General features: G+C 49.4%; 1 protein-coding gene across 1 annotated transcript in view; it reads left to right on the top strand.

Annotated features, from left to right (window-relative positions):
* Nucleotides 1–19,837, top strand: part of MPIG6B (megakaryocyte and platelet inhibitory receptor G6b) — a 130,353-nt gene that overhangs the window by 31,883 nt on the left and 78,633 nt on the right. Inside the window, exon 2 of the mRNA XM_069635161.1 lies at nucleotides 8,959–9,267. Coding sequence (XP_069491262.1) covers nucleotides 8,959–9,267 — 309 coding nt within the window. The remainder of the gene's footprint in view (nucleotides 1–8,958; nucleotides 9,268–19,837) is intronic.

The following is a 19,837-nucleotide window of genomic DNA, read 5'->3' as shown; positions in this document are numbered from 1 at the left end:
CCTGAGACTGGGTGAGTCAGGAAGAGTGCAGTGCACCATATCCCAGAGAATGGGTGAGTGAGGAAGGATGCACAGCGCCATATCCCCGAGACTGGAGGAGTCAGGAAGGATGCAGGGTGCCATGTCCCTGAGGCTTGTTGAGTCAGGAAGGATGAATGGTGCCATATCCCAGAGACTGGGGGAGTCAGGAAGGATGCAGGGTGCCATGTCCCTGAGACTGGGTGAGTCAGGAAGAGTGCAGTGCACCATATCCCAGAGAATGGGTGAGTGAGGAAGGATGCACAGCGCCATATCCCCGAGACTGGAGGAGTCAGGAAGGATGCAGGGTGCCATGTCCCTGAGGCTTGTTGAGTCAGGAAGGATGAATGGTGCCATATCCCAGAGACTGGGGGAGTCAGGAAGGATGCAGGGTGCCATGTCCCTGAGACTGGGTGAGTCAGGAAAGGTACAGTGCGCCATATCCCTGAGACTGGGTGAGTCAGGAAGAGTGCAGTGCACCATATCCCAGAGAATGGGTGAGTGAGGAAGGATGCACAGCGCCATATCCCCGAGACTGGAGGAGTCAGGAAGGATGCACAGCGCCATATCCCTGAGACTGGAGGAGTCAGGAAGGGTGCAGGGCGCCCTTTCCCTGAGGCTTGTTGACTCAGGAAGGATGAATGGTGCCATATCCCGAAGACTGGGCGAGTCAGGAAGGATGCAGGTGCCATGTCCCTGAGACTGGGTGAGTCAGGAAAGGTACAGTGTGCCATGTCCCTGAGACTGGGTGAGTCAGGAAGAGTGCAGGGCACCATATCCAAAGAATGGGTGAGTGAGGAAGGGTGCAGTGTGCCATATCCCAGAGACTGGTTGAGTCAGGAAGGTTGCAGGATGCCATATCCCAGAGACTGGGTGAGTCAGGAAGGGGGCAGGGTGCCATATCCCAGAGACTGGGTGAGTCTGGAAGGGGGCAGGGTGCCATATTCCTGAGACTTGGTTAGTTAGGAAGGGGGCAGGGTGCCATATCCCAGAGACTGGTTAAGTCTGGAAGGATGCAGGGTGCCATATCCCAGAGACTGAGTGAGTCAAGAAGCGTGCAGGGTGCCATATCCCTCAGACTGGGTGAGTCAGGAAGAGTGCAGGGTGCCATATCCCAGAGACTGGTTGAGTCAGGAAGGTTGCAGGATGCCATATCCCAGAGACTGGGTGAGTCAGGAAGGGGGCAGGGTGCCATATCCCAGAGACTGGGTGAGTTAGGAAGGGGGCAGGGTGCCCTATCCCAGAGACGGGTTGAGTCTGGAAGGATGCAGGGTGCCATATCCCAGAGACTGGGTGAGTCAGGAGGGTGGAGGGTGCCTTATCCCTGAGACTGGGTGAGTTAGGAAGGGTGCAGGGCGCCATATCCCTGAGACTGGGTGAGTCAGGAAGGAGACTGGGTGTGTCTGGAAGGGCGCTGGGTGCCACATCCCTGGGCCTAGACTAGGTGAGTTAGTAAGGGTGCAGGGCGCCATATCCCCAAAACTGGGAAAGTCAGTAAGGGTGCTGGGTGCCATATCCCCGGGCCGAGACTCAGTGAGTTAGTAAGGGTGCAGGGTGCCATATCCCTGAGACTGGGTGAGTTAGTAAGGGTGCAGGGCGCCATTTCCCCGAGACTGTGTGAGTCAGTAAGGGTGCAGGGTGCCATATCCCCGAGACTGGGTGAGTCAGGAAGGGTGCAGGGTGCCATATCCCCGAGAATGGGTGAGTCAGGAAGGGTGCAGGGCGCCATATCCCTGAGACTGTGTGAGTTAGTAAGGGTGCAGGGTGCCATATCCCCGAGACTGGGTGAGTCAGGAAGGGCGCAGGGCGCCATATCCCTGAGACTGGGTGAGTCAGGAAGGGTGCAGGGCGTGATATCTCAAGGCTTGGTGAGTCAGGAAGGATGCAGGGCGCCATAACCCTGAGACTGGGTCAGTAAGGGTGCAGGGCGCCATATCCCCGAGACTGGGTGAGTCTGGAAGGGCGCAGGGTGTCATATCCCTGAGACTGGGTGAGTCAGGAAGAATGCAGGGGGCCATAGCCCTGGAACTGGGTGAGTCAGGAACAATGCAGGGCGCCATATCCCCGAGACTGGGTGAGTCAGGAAGGGTGCAGGGCGCCATATCCCTGAGACTGGGTGAGTCAGGAAGGGTGCAGGGCGCGATATCCCGCGGCTTGGTGAGTCAGGAAGGATGCAGGGCACCATATCCCTGAGACTGCGTGAATCAGTAAAGGTGCAAGGTGCCTTATCCCCGAGACTGGGTGAGTCAGGGAGGGTGCAGGGTGCCTTATCCCCGAGACTGGGTGAGTCAGGGAGGGTGCAGGGTGCCATATCCCTGAGACACTGTGAGTCAGTAAGGGTGTAGGGCGCCATATCCCCGAGACTGGGTGAGTCTGGAAGGGCGCAGGGCGCCATATCCCGGGCCTAGACTGGGTGAGTTAGTAAGGGTGCAGGGCGCCATATCCCTGAGACTGGGTCAATAAGGGTGCAGGGCGCCATATCCCCGAGACTGGGTGAGTCAGGAAGGGCGCAAGGTGCCATATCCCTGAGACTGGGTAAGTCAGGAAGGGCGCCGGGCGCCATATCCCCGAGACTGGGTGAGTCAGGAAGGGCGCAAGGTGCCATATCCCCGAGACTGGGTGAGTCAGGAAGGGTGCAGGGCCCCATATCCCTGAGACTGGGTCAGTAAGGGTGCAGGGCACCATATCCCCGAGACTGGGTGAGTCAGGAAGGGCGCAAGGTGCCATATCCCCGAGACTGGGTGAGTCAGGAAGGGTGCAGGGCCCCATATCCCTGAGACTGGGTCAGTAAGGGTGCAGGGCACCATATCCCCGAGACTGGGGGAGTCAGGAAGGGTGCAGGGTGCCATATCCCTGAGACTGGGTCAGTAAGGGTGCAGGGCGCCATATCCCCGAGACTGGGTGAGTCAGGAAGGGTGCAGGGCCCCATATCCCTGAGACTGGGTCAGCAAGGGTGCAGGGCGCCATATCCCCGAGACTGGGTGAGTCAGGAAGGGTGCAGGGTGCCATATCCCTGAGACTGTGTGAGTCAGGAAGGTTCCAGGGCGCCATATCCCTGAGACTGGGTGAGTTAGGGTGGGTGCAGGATACCATTTCCACAAGACTCGGTGAGTCAGGAAGGATGCAGGGTGCCATATTCCCGAGAATGGGTGAGTCAGGAAGGGTGCAGGGTGCCATATCCCTGAGACTGGGTGAGTCAGGAAGGGTGCAGGGTGCCATATCCCAGAGACTGTGTGAGTCAGGAGGGTGCAAGGTGCCAAATCCGTGAGACTGGGTGAGTCAGGATGGGTGCAGGGGGCCATATCCCGAGACTGTGTGAGTCAGGAGGGTGCAAGGTGCCAAATCCGTGAGACTGGGTGAGTCAGGATGGGTGCAGAGTGTCATATCCCCAAGACTGGGGGAGTCAATAAGGGTGCAGGACGCCATATCCCCAAGACTGGGTGAGTCAGAAAGGGTGCAGGGCACCATATCCCTGAGACTGGGTGAGTCAGGAAGGATGCAGGGCGCCATATCCCTGAGACTACGTGAGTCAATAAGAGTGCAAGGTGCCTTATCCCTGAGACTGGGTGAGTCAGGGAGGGTGCAGGGTGCCATATCCCTGAGACTGTGAGTCAGTAAGGGTGCAGGGCGCCATATCCCCGAGACTGGGTGAGTCTGGAAGGGTGCAGGGCGCCATATCCCAGAGACTAGGTGAGTCAGGAAGGGTGCAGGGCGCCATATCCCAGAGACTGGGTGAGTCAGGAAGGGCGCAGAGCGCCATATCCCCGAGACTGGGTGAGTCAGGAAGGGCGCAGGGCGCCATATCCCTGTTACTGCGTGAGTCAGTAAGGGTGCAAGGCGCCTTATCCCTGAGACTGGGTGAGTTAGGAAGGGGGTAGGGCGCCATATCCCTGAGACTGGGTGAGTCAGTAAGGGTGCAGGTCGCCATATCCCCGAGACTGCGTGAGTCAGTAAGGGTGCAGGGCGCCATATCCCAGAGACTGGGTGAGTTAGGGAGGGTGCAGGGTACCATTTCCCCAAGACTCGGTGAGTCAGGAAGGATGCGGGGTGCGATATCCGTGAGACTGGGTGAGTTAGGGAGGGTGCAGGGCACCATATCCCTGAGACTGGGTGAGTTAGGGAGGGTGCGGGGTACCATTTCCACAAGACTCAGTGAGTCAGGAAGGATGCGGGGTGCCATATTCCCGAGAATGGGTGAGCCAGGAAGGATGCTGGGTGCCATATCCCTGAGACTGAGTGAGTCAGGAAGGGTGCAGGGTGCCATATCCCAAAGACTGTGTGAGTCAGGAGGGTGTAAGGTGCCAATTCTCTGAGACTGGGTGAGTTAGGAAGGGTGCAGGGTGCCATATCCCAGAGACTGGGTGAGTCAGGAAGAGGGCAGGGCGCCATATCCCCACGACTGTGTGAGTCAGGAGGGTGTAAGGTGCCAAATCTCTGAGACTGGGTGAGTTAGGAAGGGTGCAGGGTGCCATATCCCAGAGACTGGGTGAGTCAGGAAGAGGGCAGGGCGCCATATCCCCACGACTGGGTGAGTCAGGAAGGATGCAGAGCACCATAACCTAGAGACTCTGTGAGTCAGGTAGGATGCAGGGTGCCATATCCCTGAGACTGGGTGAGTTAGGAAGGGTGCAGGGTGCCATATCCCAGAGACTGTGTGAGTCAGGATGGGTGCAGGGGGCCATATCCCCGAGACTGGGTGAGTCAGGAAGGGCACAGGGCACCATATCCCTGAGACTGGGTGAGTCAGGAAGAATGCAGGGCGCCATATCCCCGAGACTGGGTGAGTCAGGAAAGGGTGCAGGGCGTGATATCTCAAGGCTTGGTGAGTCAGGAAGGATGCAGGGCGCCATATCCCTGAGACTGGGTCAGTAAGGGTGCAGGGCGCCATATCCCCGAGACTGGGTGAGTCCGGAAGGGTGCAGGGTGTCATATCCCTGAGACTGGGTGAGTCAGGAAGAATGCAGGGCGCCATATTCCCGAGACTGGGTGAGTCAGGAAGGGTGCAGGGCGCCATATCCCTGAGACTGGGTGAGTCAGGAAGAATGCAGGGCGCCATATCCCCGAGACTGGGTGAGTCAGGAAGGGTGCAGGGCGCCATATCCCTGAGACTGGGTGAATCAGTAAAGGTGCAAGGTGCCTTATCCCCGAGACTGGGTGAGTCAGGGAGGGTGCAGGGTGCCTTATCCCCGAGACTGGGTGAGTCAGGGAGGGTGCAGGGTGCCATATCCCTGAGAGACACTGTGAGTCAGTAAGGGTGTAGGGCGCCATATCCCCGAGACTGGGTGAGTCTGGAAGGGCACAGGGCGCCATATCCCGGGCCTAGACTGGGTGAGTTAGTAAGGGTGCAGGGCGCCATATCCCTGAGACTGGGTCAATAAGGGTGTAGGGCGCCATATCCCCTAGACTGGGTGAGTCAGGAAGGGCGCAAGGTGCCATATCCCCGAGACTGGGTGAGTCAGGAAGGGTGCAGGGCCCCATATCCCTGAGACTGGGTCAGTAAGGGTGCAGGGCGCCATATCCCTGAGACTGGGTCAATAAGGGTGCAGGGCGCCATATCCCCTAGACTGGGTGAGTCAGGAAGGGCGCAGGGCGCTATATCCCCGAGACTGGGTGAGTCAGGAAGGGCGCAAGGTGCCATATCCCCGAAACTGGGTGAGTCAGGAAGGATGCAGGGCCCCATATCCCTGAGACTGGGTCAGTAAGGGTGCAGGGCGCCATATCCCCGAGACTGGGTGAGTCAGGAAGGGTGCAGGGTGCCATATTCCCGAGAATGGGTGAGCCAGGAAGGATGCAGGGTGCCATATCCCTGAGACTGGGTGAGTCAGGAAGGGTGAAGGGTGCCATATCCCAAAGACTGTGTGAGTCAGGAGGGTGTAAGGTGCCAAATCTCTGAGACTGGGTGAGTTATGAAGGGTGCAGGGTGCCATATCCCAGAGACTGGGTGAGTCAGGAAGAGGGCAGGGCGCCACATCCCCAAGACTGGGTGAGTCAGGAAGGATGCAGGGCACCATAACCTAGAGACTCTGTGAGTCAGGTAGGATGCAGGGTGCCATATCCCTGAGACTGGGTGAGTTAGGAAGGGTGCAGGGTGCCATATCCCAGAGACTGGGTGAGTCAGGAAGGGTGCAGAGAGGTGTGTGTGTGTGTGTGTGTGTGTGTGTGCGTGCGTGCGTGCGTGCGTGCGTGCGTGCGTGCGTGCGTGCGTGTGTGTCATTGAGAGAACTAGGGGAGACCCTTGGGATACTGGGGCACACCAGCACAGCCATTGGCTCATGCACATAAGAGCATAATGTAACACATAATTGGCTGTTAAATGGCAGCATTTATTTAAATATATTTTACACTACAATTTTCACGCCAGTGTTTTTTAGGATTAAGGGGGACCTCTTGGGGTCATCTAAGAATATTGAGCATGTCCCGGAAGTACTTCTTATGACACAGAGGCACTTCCCTATGCCCCGGGAAATTGTTCATATATGAGAAAGAATTTTAGCTAGCAGGCAGATGAGAGGTGGGTTAAGAGAGGTAACTCAGAGGCGAGGAGGTAGGCCTTTAGTTTGGATTTGAACAAATCCGTGTGGTCTGCTTCTCGGATGTCCGGGGTAAGAGAATTCCATGCAAGTGGAGCAAGAAAAGAGAAAGAGCGGAAGCGAGTGGAAGCACAGGGAGGGCGGGGTGCCACATGGGTAGTTGAGGCAGAGCAGCGACTAATTGAAGGCTTGTAGAGGTGGATAGATACAGTGGTGCCTTACTGTGGATAGATTTGTGAACCAGAAGAGATTTAAATCCGGCCCTGTTTTGCATTGTCAGCCATCCAGCCTGTTGACGGTATGAGGAAATAGGTGTGTAGTGGGGGAGTTCAAAGAGAGTCCTGGTAGCGAAGTTAATGATCTTGTCGAGAGTGCAAGAAGCATAGTTGGGGAGACTAAAGAGGATGCTGGCACAGTAGTCCAGTTTAGAGAAGACAAGAGTAGCTACGAGATGCTTGGTGGTGTTGAAAGGAAGGAGGTGCCTGATTTTCCCAATATTTAGGAGTTTGAGGTGAGCTGCTGTTGCAGTTTGGGAGATGAAAGTGGAGAGGTGTGAGAAGGGTCATAGATGACGCTGAGAGTTCCAGCTGAAGAAGTGTAGGAGAGAGTGTCAGGTGGGAACTGTATAGGCAGAGGCAGAGATGCAAGAGAGCTTTTGGCAGGGAAGAAGAGTACCTCGGTTTTGGTAGAGTTTAACATCAGAGAGTGCAAAGCCATCCAATATTTAGTGGCAGAGAGACAGTGGAATTTTTGATGGAGAGATCAGAGGAGAGTTCAGGAGAAGAGAAGAAGATTTGGCTGTTGTCTGCAAAGAGTTGGTATGAGAACCCAAAGGAGGAGATTAGTGCTCCAAGACCAGAGGTGTAGAGTGTAGAGGAGCGGACCCAAGACAGAGCCGTGTGGAACATCAACGGTTAGAGGCAGTGGTCGAAGTGTATGAAAAGAAGTAGTGGAACTATGTTCCCTACTGGACTGCACCACTCCCCACAATCCCCATCATCACGGCCCCTCCCAAGCACAATACAAATCCCAAAACACATGCATCTGCTGTTTAAGGGAACGTCCACTGCAGTGCACTTACAGTGCACACTTCAACTTCTTCCTACACTTTTATTTTAAAACGAAACCGTTCCGGAACGGATTCTTTTTAAAATAAAAGTATAGGAACGGTAAAACCTAATTAAAAGATGTATAGGAGCACCGCTCCCGACCACTCCCACCCACTTCGACCACTTGTTAGAGGAGTGTGTTGAGAGGTGTTTTTCCTCCAGGAGACAGAGAATTGGCCAGGTGCAAGGTAGGATTCAATCCAGGCAAGAGCGTGTGCATGTTTTAAGTCCTCTCTATTTAGCCATGTGATTCACACTTTTTTATGCAGGTGCATTTAATTTGTAAAGGGATACATTGATCACAGGCCTCTGCATGATCATTTTTTCAATATTGCAAATTATTTTGACATGAACACTTTTAAGGTTAGTCAACAATGTAGGCTTTGACCTTCTTTTCCAGGGCTAAATTCTGTGATCTGGCAAAAGAGCACGCCGCTATGTTGCCATTGGCAGGAATTGGCATGTTCTGAAATGGCAGCGGGTTTTATTGTTTGACAAAGCAGAACTTTGTGTGTGCTGAATTCTCTTAAAAGCTATAACCACCAATGGATTGAAAACCTCCTCAGAAGGCTTTTGCATGTGCAGTCCCAAAAGAAACACACAAACTTCTGTCTCTAGCTGCACACCAGATTGCTGAGCACGGGTGGATAGCATGCAGTGTCAGCCTTCATGTTAATATCCCGATCGGTTTCCTCCATTCTAATGCGTTAGCCAATGTTTGTGGGACAGCTACTAATATAGGCAATATGTGATCTTACCGACCACAATTACAGAGTGGGAACTTTAATTGTGGAAAAAATACTGAAAAACACCATATTCTTTTGTTGTTTTTTAATTTGGGGAGGGGGTGTCCCCAAGCCCCTGTTTTTTTAATCCTTAAAACACCACCCCAACCCCATCCCGACCCATTTTTAACCCTTTACCCCACTACCCTTTATTTATTTAATGAATGGTCACTGTGTTTTTAGGTGTTTTTGTCCACTCTGAAATGTACCACTCTGTTTTGTTTCAGATATTTTGATTTAATACCATAAAAAATCATGAGAATAAGATGATTTTGAAGTCCTTGGTTTCTGTCCAAAGAGTAAATAAACCGCCCAAAAATCTAAGTACACATTCCCGTGATCATGAACATCGCCCTCCCCAGCAGCTCCCGCCAGTAGCTCCCGCCTAGTGACCGTCAACTACATGTAGCTCTTGCTAACATAGAGGTTGGAGGCCCCTGCTTTGAGTAATTTGAGTTCCAAATGTTTTCAACACTAGGGCGATCTTCCTGCTCACTGCTGCCATGTCTATTTCAGATTTGGATATGGAGGTGTTGATTGGCGGGACAGTCAACATGACGTGCAACCTGTCCAGTGAGGGCCTGGAGTGGTGGTGGGCGCCCCGTTACCACCGCTGCGTCACTCTGAGCAGCAAAGAAACAGTCATTTATAAACGCATGGGCAGTGCCACGGAGAACGTCACAGAACACTTTAAAGGCCGCCTTAAGATTGGGGGAAACGGCCTTGATATACTGCTGGAAAATGCCCGAGTGAATGATTCCGGAACCTTCTACTGTGCAGCCAGAGGCCAGATCTCCCCTGGCGTCAACTTGTCTGTCAGCAACGGTAGGTACTCGCTGCTGGGAAGGGGGTTAGAGAGAGCAAGCACCACAATGAAAGAGACAGCTGTTCATGTGGCTAGACTCATAGAGAAAGAGAGAGAGCTATGTGTGGGCTAGACTCAGAGAAAGAGAGAGAGCTGTGTATGTGGCTAGACTGAGAGAAAGAGAGAGAGCTGTGTATGTGGCTAGACTCAGAGAAAGAGAGAGAGCTGTGTGTGTGGCTAGACTCATAGAGAAAGAGCGAGAGCTGTGTGTGTGGCTAGACACATAGAGAAAGAGAGACAGAGCTGTGTGTGTGGCTAGACTCAGAGAAAGAGAGAGCTGTGTATGTGGCTAGACTCAGAGAAAGAGAGATAGCTGGGAATGTAGCTAGACTCATAAAGAAAGAGAGAGAGCTGTGTGAGTGGCTAGACTCAGAGAAAGAGAGAGAGCTGTGTGTGTGGCTAGACTCATAGAGAAAGAGAGAGAGCTGGGAATGTAGCTAGACTCAGAGAAAGAGAGCTGGGAATGTAGCTAGACTCAGAGAAAGAGAGAGAGAGCTGTGTATGTAGCTAGCCTCATAGAGAAAGAGAGAGAGCTGTGTGTGTTGCTAGACTCATAGAGAAAGAGAGAGAGCTGTGTATGTGGCTAGTCTCATAGAGAAAGAGGAGAGCTGTGTGTGTGGCTAGACTCAGAGAAAGAGAGAGAGCTGCGTGTGTGGCTAGACTCATAGAGAAAGAGAGAGAGATGTGTGTGTGGCCAGCCTCATAGAGAAAGAGAGAGAGCTGTGTGTGTGGCTAGACTCATAGAGAAAGAGAGAGAGCTGTGAATGTAGCTAGACTCATAGAGAAAGAGAGAGAGCTGTGTGTGTGGCTAGACTCAGAGAAAGAGGGAGAGCTGTGTGTGTGGCTAGACTCATAGAGAAAGAGAGAGACCCGTGTATGTGGCTAGACTCAGAGAAAGAGAGAGAGCTGTGTGTGTGGCTAGACTCATAGAGAAAGAGAGAGAGCTGTGTGTGTGGCTAGACTCAGAGAAAGAGAGAGAGCTGTGTGTGTGGCTAGACTCATAGAGAAAGAGAGCGAGAGCTGTGTGTGTGGCTAGACTCATAGAGAAAGAGAGAGAGAGCTGTGTGTGTGTGGGGTTAGACTCATAGAGAAAGAGAGAGAGCTGTGTGTGTGGCTAGACCCATAGAGAAAGAGAGAGAGCTGTGAATGTATCTAGACTCATAGAGAAAGAGAGAGTGCTGTGTGTGTGGCTAGACCCATAGAGAAAGAGAGAGAGCTGTGAATGTATCTAGACTCATAGAGAAAGAGAGAGTGCTGTGTGTGTGGCTAGACTCATAGAGAAAGAGGGAGAGCTGTGAATGTATCTAGACTCATAGAGAAAGAGATAGAGCTGTGTGTGTGGCTAGACTCATAGAGAAAGAGGGAGAGCTGTGAATGTATCTAGACTCATAGAGAAAGAGATAGAGCTGTGTGTGTTGCTAGACTCATAGAGAAAGAGAGAGAGCTGTGTATGTGACTATACTCAGAGAAAGAGAGAGAGCTGGGTGTGTGGCTAGACTCATAGAGAAAAAGGAGAGCTATGTGTGTGGCTAGACTCAGAGAAAGAGAGAGAGCTGCGTGTGTGGCTAGACTCATAGAGAAAGAGAGAGAGCTGTGTGTGTGGCCAGCCTCATAGAGAAAGAGAGATAGCTGTGTGTGTGGCTAGACTCAGAGAAAGAGAGAGAGCTGTGAATGTAGCTAGACTTACAGAGAAAGAGAGAGAGATGTGTGTGTGGCTAGCCTCATAGAGAAAGAGAGAGAGCTGTGTGTGTGGCTAGACTCAAAGAGAAAGAGGGAGAGCTGTATGTGTGGCTAGACTCAGAGAAAGAGAGAGATCTGTGTGTGTGGCTAGACTCATAGAGAAAGAGAGAGAGCTGTGTGTGTGGCTAGTCTCATAGAGAAAGAGAGAGAGCTGTGTGTGTGGCAAGACTCAGAGAAAGAGAGAGAGCTGTGTATGTGGCTAGACTCATAGAGAAAGAGAGAGCTGTTTGGGTGGCTAGACTCAGAGAAAGAGAGAGAGCTGTGTGTGTGGTTAGAGAGAGAATGGAGGCGACACTGTGGCCTGCGAAGTGGCGACCATTAGGGGTCACCATGCGTGCCCTCTGCGTCATCTCCGTGTGGACATGTTTGGCAGCCCCGGAAATAACGTCATGGTGAAGGGGTGCTGCATGTTGGCCACACCCTTATAAGGACTCGAAGGGCCGGTGAGCGCCCTCTCTTGCTGCCGTTGCCGCTACTCACAGCACGCAATTTTACCCTGTGTGCGCAGTTTTCTAATTTCAAGAAGTGTCTCATCACTCTTTTCATGCCTGGCTTTTTTGAACATTTAATTTCTCTGCTTTTATTTTGTGTGGTGTGTGGTCAGAGGTGTACTTCGTAGCATAAAAAGGCTCTAAGGTATAACCCCTAAGAGAGGGCGAGAGGGGTAACTAGAGAAAGAAAGAGATGTGTGTGTCACTAGAGAGAGAGGCAGAGGTAACTAGAGAAAGAGAGATGTGTGTGTCACTAGAGAGAGGGAGAGGTAACTAGAGAAAGAGAGATGTGTGTGTCACTAGAGAGAGAAGGATATAGAGAGGGAGAGGTAACTAGAGAAATATGTGTATGTCACTAGAGAGAGGAGGAGATAGAGAGGGAGAGGTAACTAGAGAAAGAAAGAGAGATGTGTGTGTCACTAGAGAGAGAAGGAGAGGTAACTAGAGAAAGAGAGATGTGTGTGTCACTAGAGAGAGAAGGAGAGGTAACTAGAGAAAGAGAGATGTGTGTGTCACTAGAGAGAGAAGGAGAGGTAACTAGAGAAAGAGAGATGTGTGTGTCACTAGAGAGAGAAGGAGAGGTAACTAGAGAAAGAAAGAGATGTGTGTGTCACTAGAGACAGAGGGAGAGGTAACTAGAGAAAGAAAGAGATGTGTGTGTCACTAGAGAGAGAGGGAGAGAGGGGTAACTAGAGAAAGAAAGAGATGCGTGTGTCACTAGAGAGAGAGGGAGATAGAGAGGGAGAGGTAAGTAGAGAAAGGGAGATGTGTGTGTCACTAGAGAGAGAAAGATATAGAGAGGGAGAGGTAACTAGAGAAAGAGAGATGTGTATGTCACTAGAGAGAGGAGGAGATAGAGAGGGAGAGGTAACTAAAGAAAGAAAGAAATGTGTGTGTCACTAGAGAGAGAGGGAGAGGTAACTAGACAAAGAGAGATGTGTGTGTCACTAGAGAGAGAAGGATATAGAGAGGAAGAGGTAACTAGAGAAAGATGTGTATGTCACTAGAGAGAGGAGGAGATAGAGAGGGAGGGGTAACTAGAGAAAGAAAGAGAGATGTGTGTGTCACTAGAGAGAGAAGGAGAGGTAACTAGAGAAAGAAAGAGATGTGTGTGTCACTAGAGAGAGAGAGAGGGAGAGAGGGGTAACTAGAGAAAGAAAGAGATGTGTGTGTCACTAGAGAGAGAGGGAGAGAGGGGTAACTAGAGTAAGAAAGAGATGTGTGTGTCACTAGAGAGAGGAGGAGATAGAGGGGGAGAGGGAACTAGAGAAAGAGAGATGTGTGTGTCACTAGAGAGAGAAGGAGAGGTAACTAGAGAAAGAGAGATGTGTGTGTCACTAGAGAGAGAAGGAGAGGTAACTAGAGAAAGAAAGAGATGTGTGTGTCACTAGAGACAGAGGGAGAGGTAACTAGAGAAAGAAAGAGATGTGTGTGTCACTAGAGAGAGAGGGAGAGAGGGGTAACTAGAGAAAGAAAGAGATGTGTGTGTCACTAGAGAGAGAGGGAGATAGCGAGGGAGAGGTAACTAGAGAAAGAGAGATGTGTGTTATGTATCTGATTATATCATTACAGTCACCATGTTTCTATTAAATAATGCCAGGAGACAACCTTCATGTCTCAACTCCTTTTATTCCATTTCTTAACTGACTGCTCTTCAATCCTTTTCCTGGCATACCCATTCTAGTTCTATTCTCTCTTCATTCCACATTCTACAAGCCACAACACCCCCCCCCTTGCTTATCATATGGGTTCATTCCCCATCTGTCCAGCAAGATTACCTCTATATCTGCTCAATCAGGCGTGCAGGCTTACGAGTATTTCTTTGGGGCCGAATATTGACTGTCCCCTGACTTCCCTCACCAGCTACACATGGTGGAGAATGTCCACAGTCTTTAAGTGACATGACATCAACAGGTTCTTCATTTCCCCGTTCCTCTTGCACCTCTTCATTTCTTCTCTCCTCATATGCTTCTTCCCCACCTGAATCATCTTGAAACAATGCATGAAAGAACCGATCCCCAGACACTTCATCTCTCCTTGCAATGATCACGGCCCTTTACACTCGGTCACAAAGAGAGGCTCTGACTCATCATTAAGGCCTATCTTCTTGACCATCTTCCTTTGCTGCCTTTGACCCCATTGCATGCTCTCATCCCCATCCATCAAATGTTCCTCATGTTCCTCAACTTTCCTCTTACCAGTTGTCCAAACTCTGTCCCACTTTACTACTTCCCTTTCAATGTCACCATCCTCCTCTCCATTTACACAATTATAATTTTCACACCCTAGGAAGCAGTCTTTTCCTTGGTAGCTGACCATTCTTTCACTGAGAGCACATCCTGTCGCTTTATGGGAACTCATCCATTGTGCTCTACACGCGTGGGTTCGAATCCCATCCTCGTCGCCAAATGTTATGTATCTGATTATATCATTACAGTCACCATGTTTCTATTAAATAATGCCAGGAGACAACCTTCATGTCTCAACTCCTTTTATTCCATTTCTTAACTGACTGCTCTTCAATCCTTTTCCTGGCATACCCATTCTAGTTCTATTCTCTCTTCATTCCACATTCTACAAGCCACAACAATGTGTGTGTCACTAGAGAGAGAAGGATATAGAGAGGGAGAGGTAACTAGAGAAAGAGAGATGTGTGTGTCACTAGAGAGCAGAGGAGATAGAGAGGGAGAGGTAACTAGCGAAAGAAAGAGATGTGTGTGTCACTAGAGAGAGAGGGAGAGGTAACTAGAGAAAGAGAGATGTGTGTGTCAATAGAGAGAGGAGGAGATAGAGAGGGAGGGGTAACTAGAGAAAGATGTGTGTGTCACTAGAGAGAGGGAGGGTAACTAGAGAAAGAGAGATGTGTGTGTCACTAGAGAGAGAAGGAGAGGTAACTAGAGAAAGAAAGAGATGTGTGTGTCACTAGAGAGAGGGAGAGGTAACTAGAGAAAGAGAGATGTGTGTGTCACTAGAGAGAGAACGAGAGGTAACTAGAGAAAGAGATATGTGTGTGTCACTAGAGAGAGAAGGAGAGGTAACTAGAGAAAGAGAGATGTGTGTGTGTCACTAGAGAGAGAAGGAGAGGTAACTAGAGAAAGAGAGATGTCTGTGTCACTAGAGAGAGAAGGAGAGGTAACTAGAGAAAGAGAGATGTGTGTGTGTCACTAGAGAGAGAAGGAGAGGTAACTAGAGAAAGAGAGATGTCTGTGTCACTAGAGAGAGAAGGAGAGGTAGCTAGAGAAAGAAAGAGATGTGTGTGTCACTAGAGAGAGAGGGAGATAGAGGGGGAGAGGTAACTAGAGAAAGAGAGATGTGTGTGTCACTAGAGAGAGAAGGATATAGAGAGGGAGAGGTAACTAGAGAAAGAGAGATGTGTGTGTCACTAGAGAGAGGAGGAGATAGAGAGGGAGAGGTAACTAAAGAAAGAAAGAAATGTGTGTGTCACTAGAGAGAGAGGCAGAGGTAACTGGAGAAAGAGAGATGTGTGTGTCACTAGAGAGAGGAGGAGATAGAGAGGGAGAGGTAACTAGAGAAAGATGTGTATGTCACTAGAGAGAGGAGGAGATAGAGAGGGAGAGGTAACTAGAGAAAGAAAGAGAGATATGGGTGTCACAAGAGAGAGAAGGAGAGGTAACTAGAGAAAGAAAGAGATGTGTGTGTCACTAGAGAGAGTGAGAGGTAACTAGAGAAAGAGAGATGTGGTGTCACTAGAGAGAGAAGGAGAGGTAACTAGAGAAAGAAAGAGATGTGTGTGTCACTAGAGAGAGGGAGAGGTAACTAGAGAAAGAGAGATGTGTGTGTCACTAGAGAGAGGGAGCGGTAACTAGAGAAAGTGAGATGTGTGTGTCACTAGAGAGAGAAGGAGAGGTAACTAGAGAAAGAGAGATGTGTGTGTCACTAGAGAGAGAAGGAGAGGTAACTAGCGAAAGAGAGATGTGTGTGTCACTAGAGAGAGAAGGAGAGGTAACTAGAGAAAGAGAGATAACTAGAGAAAGAAAGAGATGTGTGTGTCACTAGAGAGAGAGGGAGAGAGGGGTAACTAGCGAAAGAAAGAGATGTGTGTGTCACTAGAGAGAGAGGGAGATAGAGAGGGAGAGGTAACTAGAGAAAGAGAGATGTGTGTGTCACTAGAGAGAGAAGGATATAGAGAGGAAGAGGTAACTGGAGAAAGAGAGATGTGTGTGTCACTAGAGAGAGGAGGAGATAGAGATAGAGAGGGAGAGGTAACTAGAGAAAGAAAGAGATGTGTGTGTCACTAGAGAGAGAGCGAGAGGTAACTAGAGAGAGATGTGTGTGTCACTAGAGAGAGGAGGAGATAGAGAGGGAGAGGTAACTAGAGAAAGATGTGTATGTCACTAGAGAGAGGCGGAGATAGAGAGGGAGAGGTAACTAGAGAAAGAAAGAGAGATGTGTGTGTCACTAGAGAGAGAAGGAGAGGTAACTGGAGAAAGAAAGAGATGTGTGTGTCACTAGAGAGCGGGAGAGGTAACTAGAGAAAGAGAGATGTGTGTGTCACTAGAGAGAGAAGGATATAGAGAGGAAGAGGTAACTAGAGAAAGAGAGGTGTGTGTGTCACTAGAGAGAGGAGGAGATAGAGAGGGAGAGGTAACTAGAGAAAGAAAGAGATGTGTGTGTCACTAGTGAGAGAGGGAGAGGTAACTAGAGAAAGAGAGATGTGTGTGTCACTAGAGAGAGGAGGAGATAGAGAGGGAGAGGTAACTAGAGAAAGATGCGTATGTCACTATAGAGAGGAGGAGATAGAGAGGGAGAGGTAACTAGAGAAAGATGTGTATGTCACTAGAGCGAGGCGTAGATAGAGAGGGAGAGGTAACTAGAGAAAGAAAGAGAGATGTGTGTGCCTCTAGAGAGAGACGGAGAGGTAACTAGAGAAAGAAAGAGATGTGTGTGCCACTAGAGAGAGGGAGAGGTAACTAGAGAAAGAGAGATGTGTGTGTCACTAGAGAGAGAAGGAGAGGTAACTTGAGAAAGAAAGAGATGTGTGTGTCACTAGAGAGAGGGAGAGGTAACTAGAGTAAGAGATGTGTGTGTCACTAGAGAGAGAAGGAGAGGTAACTAGAGAGAGATGTGTGTGTCACTAGAGAGAGAAGGAGAGATAATTAGAGAAAGAGAGATGTGTGTGTCACTAGAGAGAGAAGGAGAGGTAACTAGAGAAAGAAAGAGATGTGTGTGTCACTAGAGAGAGAGGGAGAAGTAACTAGAGAAAGAAAGAGATGTGTGTGTCACTAGAGAGAGAGGGAGAGAGGGGTAACTAGAGAAAGAAAGAGATGTGTGTGTCACTAGAGAGAGAGGGAGATAGAGAGGGAGAGGTAACTAGAGAAAGAGAGATGTGTGTGTCCCTAGAGAGAGAAGGATATAGAGAGGGAGAGGTAACTAGAGAGATGTGTGTGTCACTAGAGAGAGGAGGAGATAGAGAGGGAGAGGTAACTAGAGAAAGAAAGAGAGATGTGTGTGTCACTAGAGAGAGAGGGAGACGTAACTAGAGAAAGAGAGATGTATGTGTCACTAGAGAGAGAAGGGTATAGAGAGGGCGAGGTAACTAGAGAAAGATGTGTATATCACTAGAGAGAGGAGGAGATAGAGAGGGAGAGGTAACTAGAGAAAGAGAGATGTGTGTGTCACTAGAGAGAGAAGGAGAGGTAACTAGAGAGAGATGTGTGTGTCACTAGAGAGAGAAGGAGAGATAATTAGAGAAAGAGAGATGTGTGTGTCACTAGAGAGAGAAGGAGAGGTAACTAGAGAAAGAAAGAGATATGTGTGTCACTAGAGAGAGAGGGAGAAGTAACTAGAGAAAGAAAGAGATGTGTGTGTCACTAGAGAGAGAGGGAGAGAGGGGTAACTAGAGAAAGAAAGAGATGTGTGTGTCACTAGAGAGAGAGGGAGATAGAGAGGGAGAGGTAACTAGAGAAAGAGAGATGTGTGTGTCCCTAGAGAGAGAAGGATATAGAGAGGGAGAGGTAACTAGAGAGATGTGTGTGTCACTAGAGAGAGGAGGAGATAGAGAGGGAGAGGTAACTAGAGAAAGAAAGAGATGTGTGTGTCACTAGAGAGAGAGGGAGAGGTAACTAGAGAAAGAGAGATATGTGTGTCACTAGAGAGAGGAGGAGATAGAGCGGGAGAGGTAACTAGAGAAAGATGTGTATGTCACTAGAGAGAGGAGGAGATAGAGAGGGAGAGGTAACTAGAGAAAGAGAGATGTGTGTGTCACTAGAGAGAGAGGGAGACGTAACTAGAGAAAGAGAGATGTATGTGTCACTAGAGAGAGAAGGGTATAGAGAGGGCGAGGTAACTAGAGAAAGATGTGTATATCACTAGAGAGAGGAGGAGATAGAGAGGGAGAGGTAACTAGAGAAAGAGAGATGTGTGTTTCATTAGAGAGAGGAGAAGATAGAGAGGGAGAGGTAACTAGAGAAAGAGAGATGTGTGTATCACTAGAGAGAGGAGGAGATAGAGCGGGAGAGGTAACTAGAGAAAGAGATGTGTGTGTCACTAGAGAGAGAGGGAGAGGTAACTAGAGAAAGAGATGTGTGTGTCACTAGAGAGAGGAGGAGATACAGAGAGAGAGGTAACTAGAGAAAGAGAGATGTGTGTGTCACTAGAGAGAAGGATATAGAGAGGGAGAGGTAACTAGAGAAAGAGAGATGTGTGTGTCACTAGAGAGAGAGGGAGAGGTAACTAGAGAAAGAGAGATGTGTGTGTTACTAGAGAGAGGAGGAGATAGAGAGGGAGAGGTAACTAGAGAAAGAGAGATGTGTGTGTCACTAGAGAGAGGAAGAGATAGAGAGGGAGAGGTAACTAGAGAAAGATGTGTGGGTCACTAGAGAGAGGAGAGAGAGAGGGAGAGGTAACTAGAGAAAGAGAGATGTGTGTGTCACTAGAGTGAGGAGGAGATAGAGAGGGAGAGGTAACTAGAGAAAGAAAGAGATGTGTGTGTCACTAGAGAGAGAGGGAGAGAGGGGTGTGTATGTGACTAGACAGTCATCAACAGAGAGAGAGAGAGAGAGAGAGAGAGATGTTTATGTCACTAGAAAGAGGTGTGTATGCGACTAGACAGTCGACAGAGAGAGAGGGAGGATTAACTAGAGACAGAGATGCATGTGACCAGAGCGAGAAGGAGAGATAGAGGGGTATATGTGACTAGACAGTCATCAACAGAGAGAGAGGTAACTAGAGACAGAAATAGAGAGAGTTACATATTTGACTAGAGAGAGAGGGGTGTATGTGACTAAACAGTCATTGACAGAGAGAGAGAGGGGTAACTAGAGAAAGAGAGAGATATGTATGTGACTAGAGAGAGAGGGGTGTATGTGACTCTAGTCTCACAATGAACAAGCATATCAATGCTCTTGCTTTCTCCACGGCGCACACAGCAAAACTCATCACACTAAGCAGGCCCCTCTTCTCTGCTGACAATTGTCTCAATCTGGCCAGAGCCCTTATCTTAACCAATTTAGACTATTGCAACGTCCTACTGCTAGGTACTTCAAAAAAATAATTTAAACTAACTGCAACTCCTTCAAAACAAAGCCCTTAGAGCAGCTCGGGGCATAAACAGAAGAGACCACATTTCTCAACACAGAAGAGATGCCCACTGGCTCCCAGTCCAAGCAAGAATTCTCCACAAAACTCTCACCATCACTCACAAATGTATATCTGATAGTGCCCCCATTTACCTCAGCCATTGCATTTCTCGCAAAACCTCGGCCAGAACTCTCAGATCCAGCGCCAACATACACCTACACATCCCACGTTTCACTAGCTCCAGAGCAGGTAACGCTAGTTTCCCTACTGCTGCCCGCGCATTTGGAACTCGCTTCCCAACCACCTTAGCAAGGAAACCTCCTTCCCGAAATTTAAGAAGCTACTAAAAACCTGGCAATTTACAAATTTTAACAGCGTTGCATGATCTTGCCATGTCTTCTCCAGCTCTAATTGTGTAACCTACCTGTCTTTATACACTCATGTAACTGATCAAGAAACCCAAGATGTATGTAACTGTTTCAAGTTGAAATGTCTAAGACAAATGTAACCTACGCCGTGATACCCAAAGGTTTGGGCGTATATCCAAATGTAATAAATAAAAAAAAAAACAATCAACAGAGAGAGAGAGAGAGAGAGAGAGAGAGTGAGGGGTAACTAGAGACAGAAAGAGAGAGAGATATATATGTGACTATAGAGTGAGAGGGGTGTATGTGACTAGACAGTCATCAAGAAAGAGAGAGAGAGAGAGAGAGAGAGAGAGAGAGAGAGAGAGAGAGAGAGATGTGTATGTGACCCTCTG

This window comes from Ambystoma mexicanum, chromosome 13, assembly GCF_040938575.1.
Source record: "Ambystoma mexicanum isolate Mex_15411 chromosome 13, UKY_AmexF1_1, whole genome shotgun sequence".
Lineage (NCBI taxonomy): Eukaryota > Metazoa > Chordata > Amphibia > Caudata > Ambystomatidae > Ambystoma > Ambystoma mexicanum.
The sequence above is the reverse complement of the archived record's forward strand: the minus strand, read 5'-3'. Positions and strand labels throughout refer to the sequence as shown.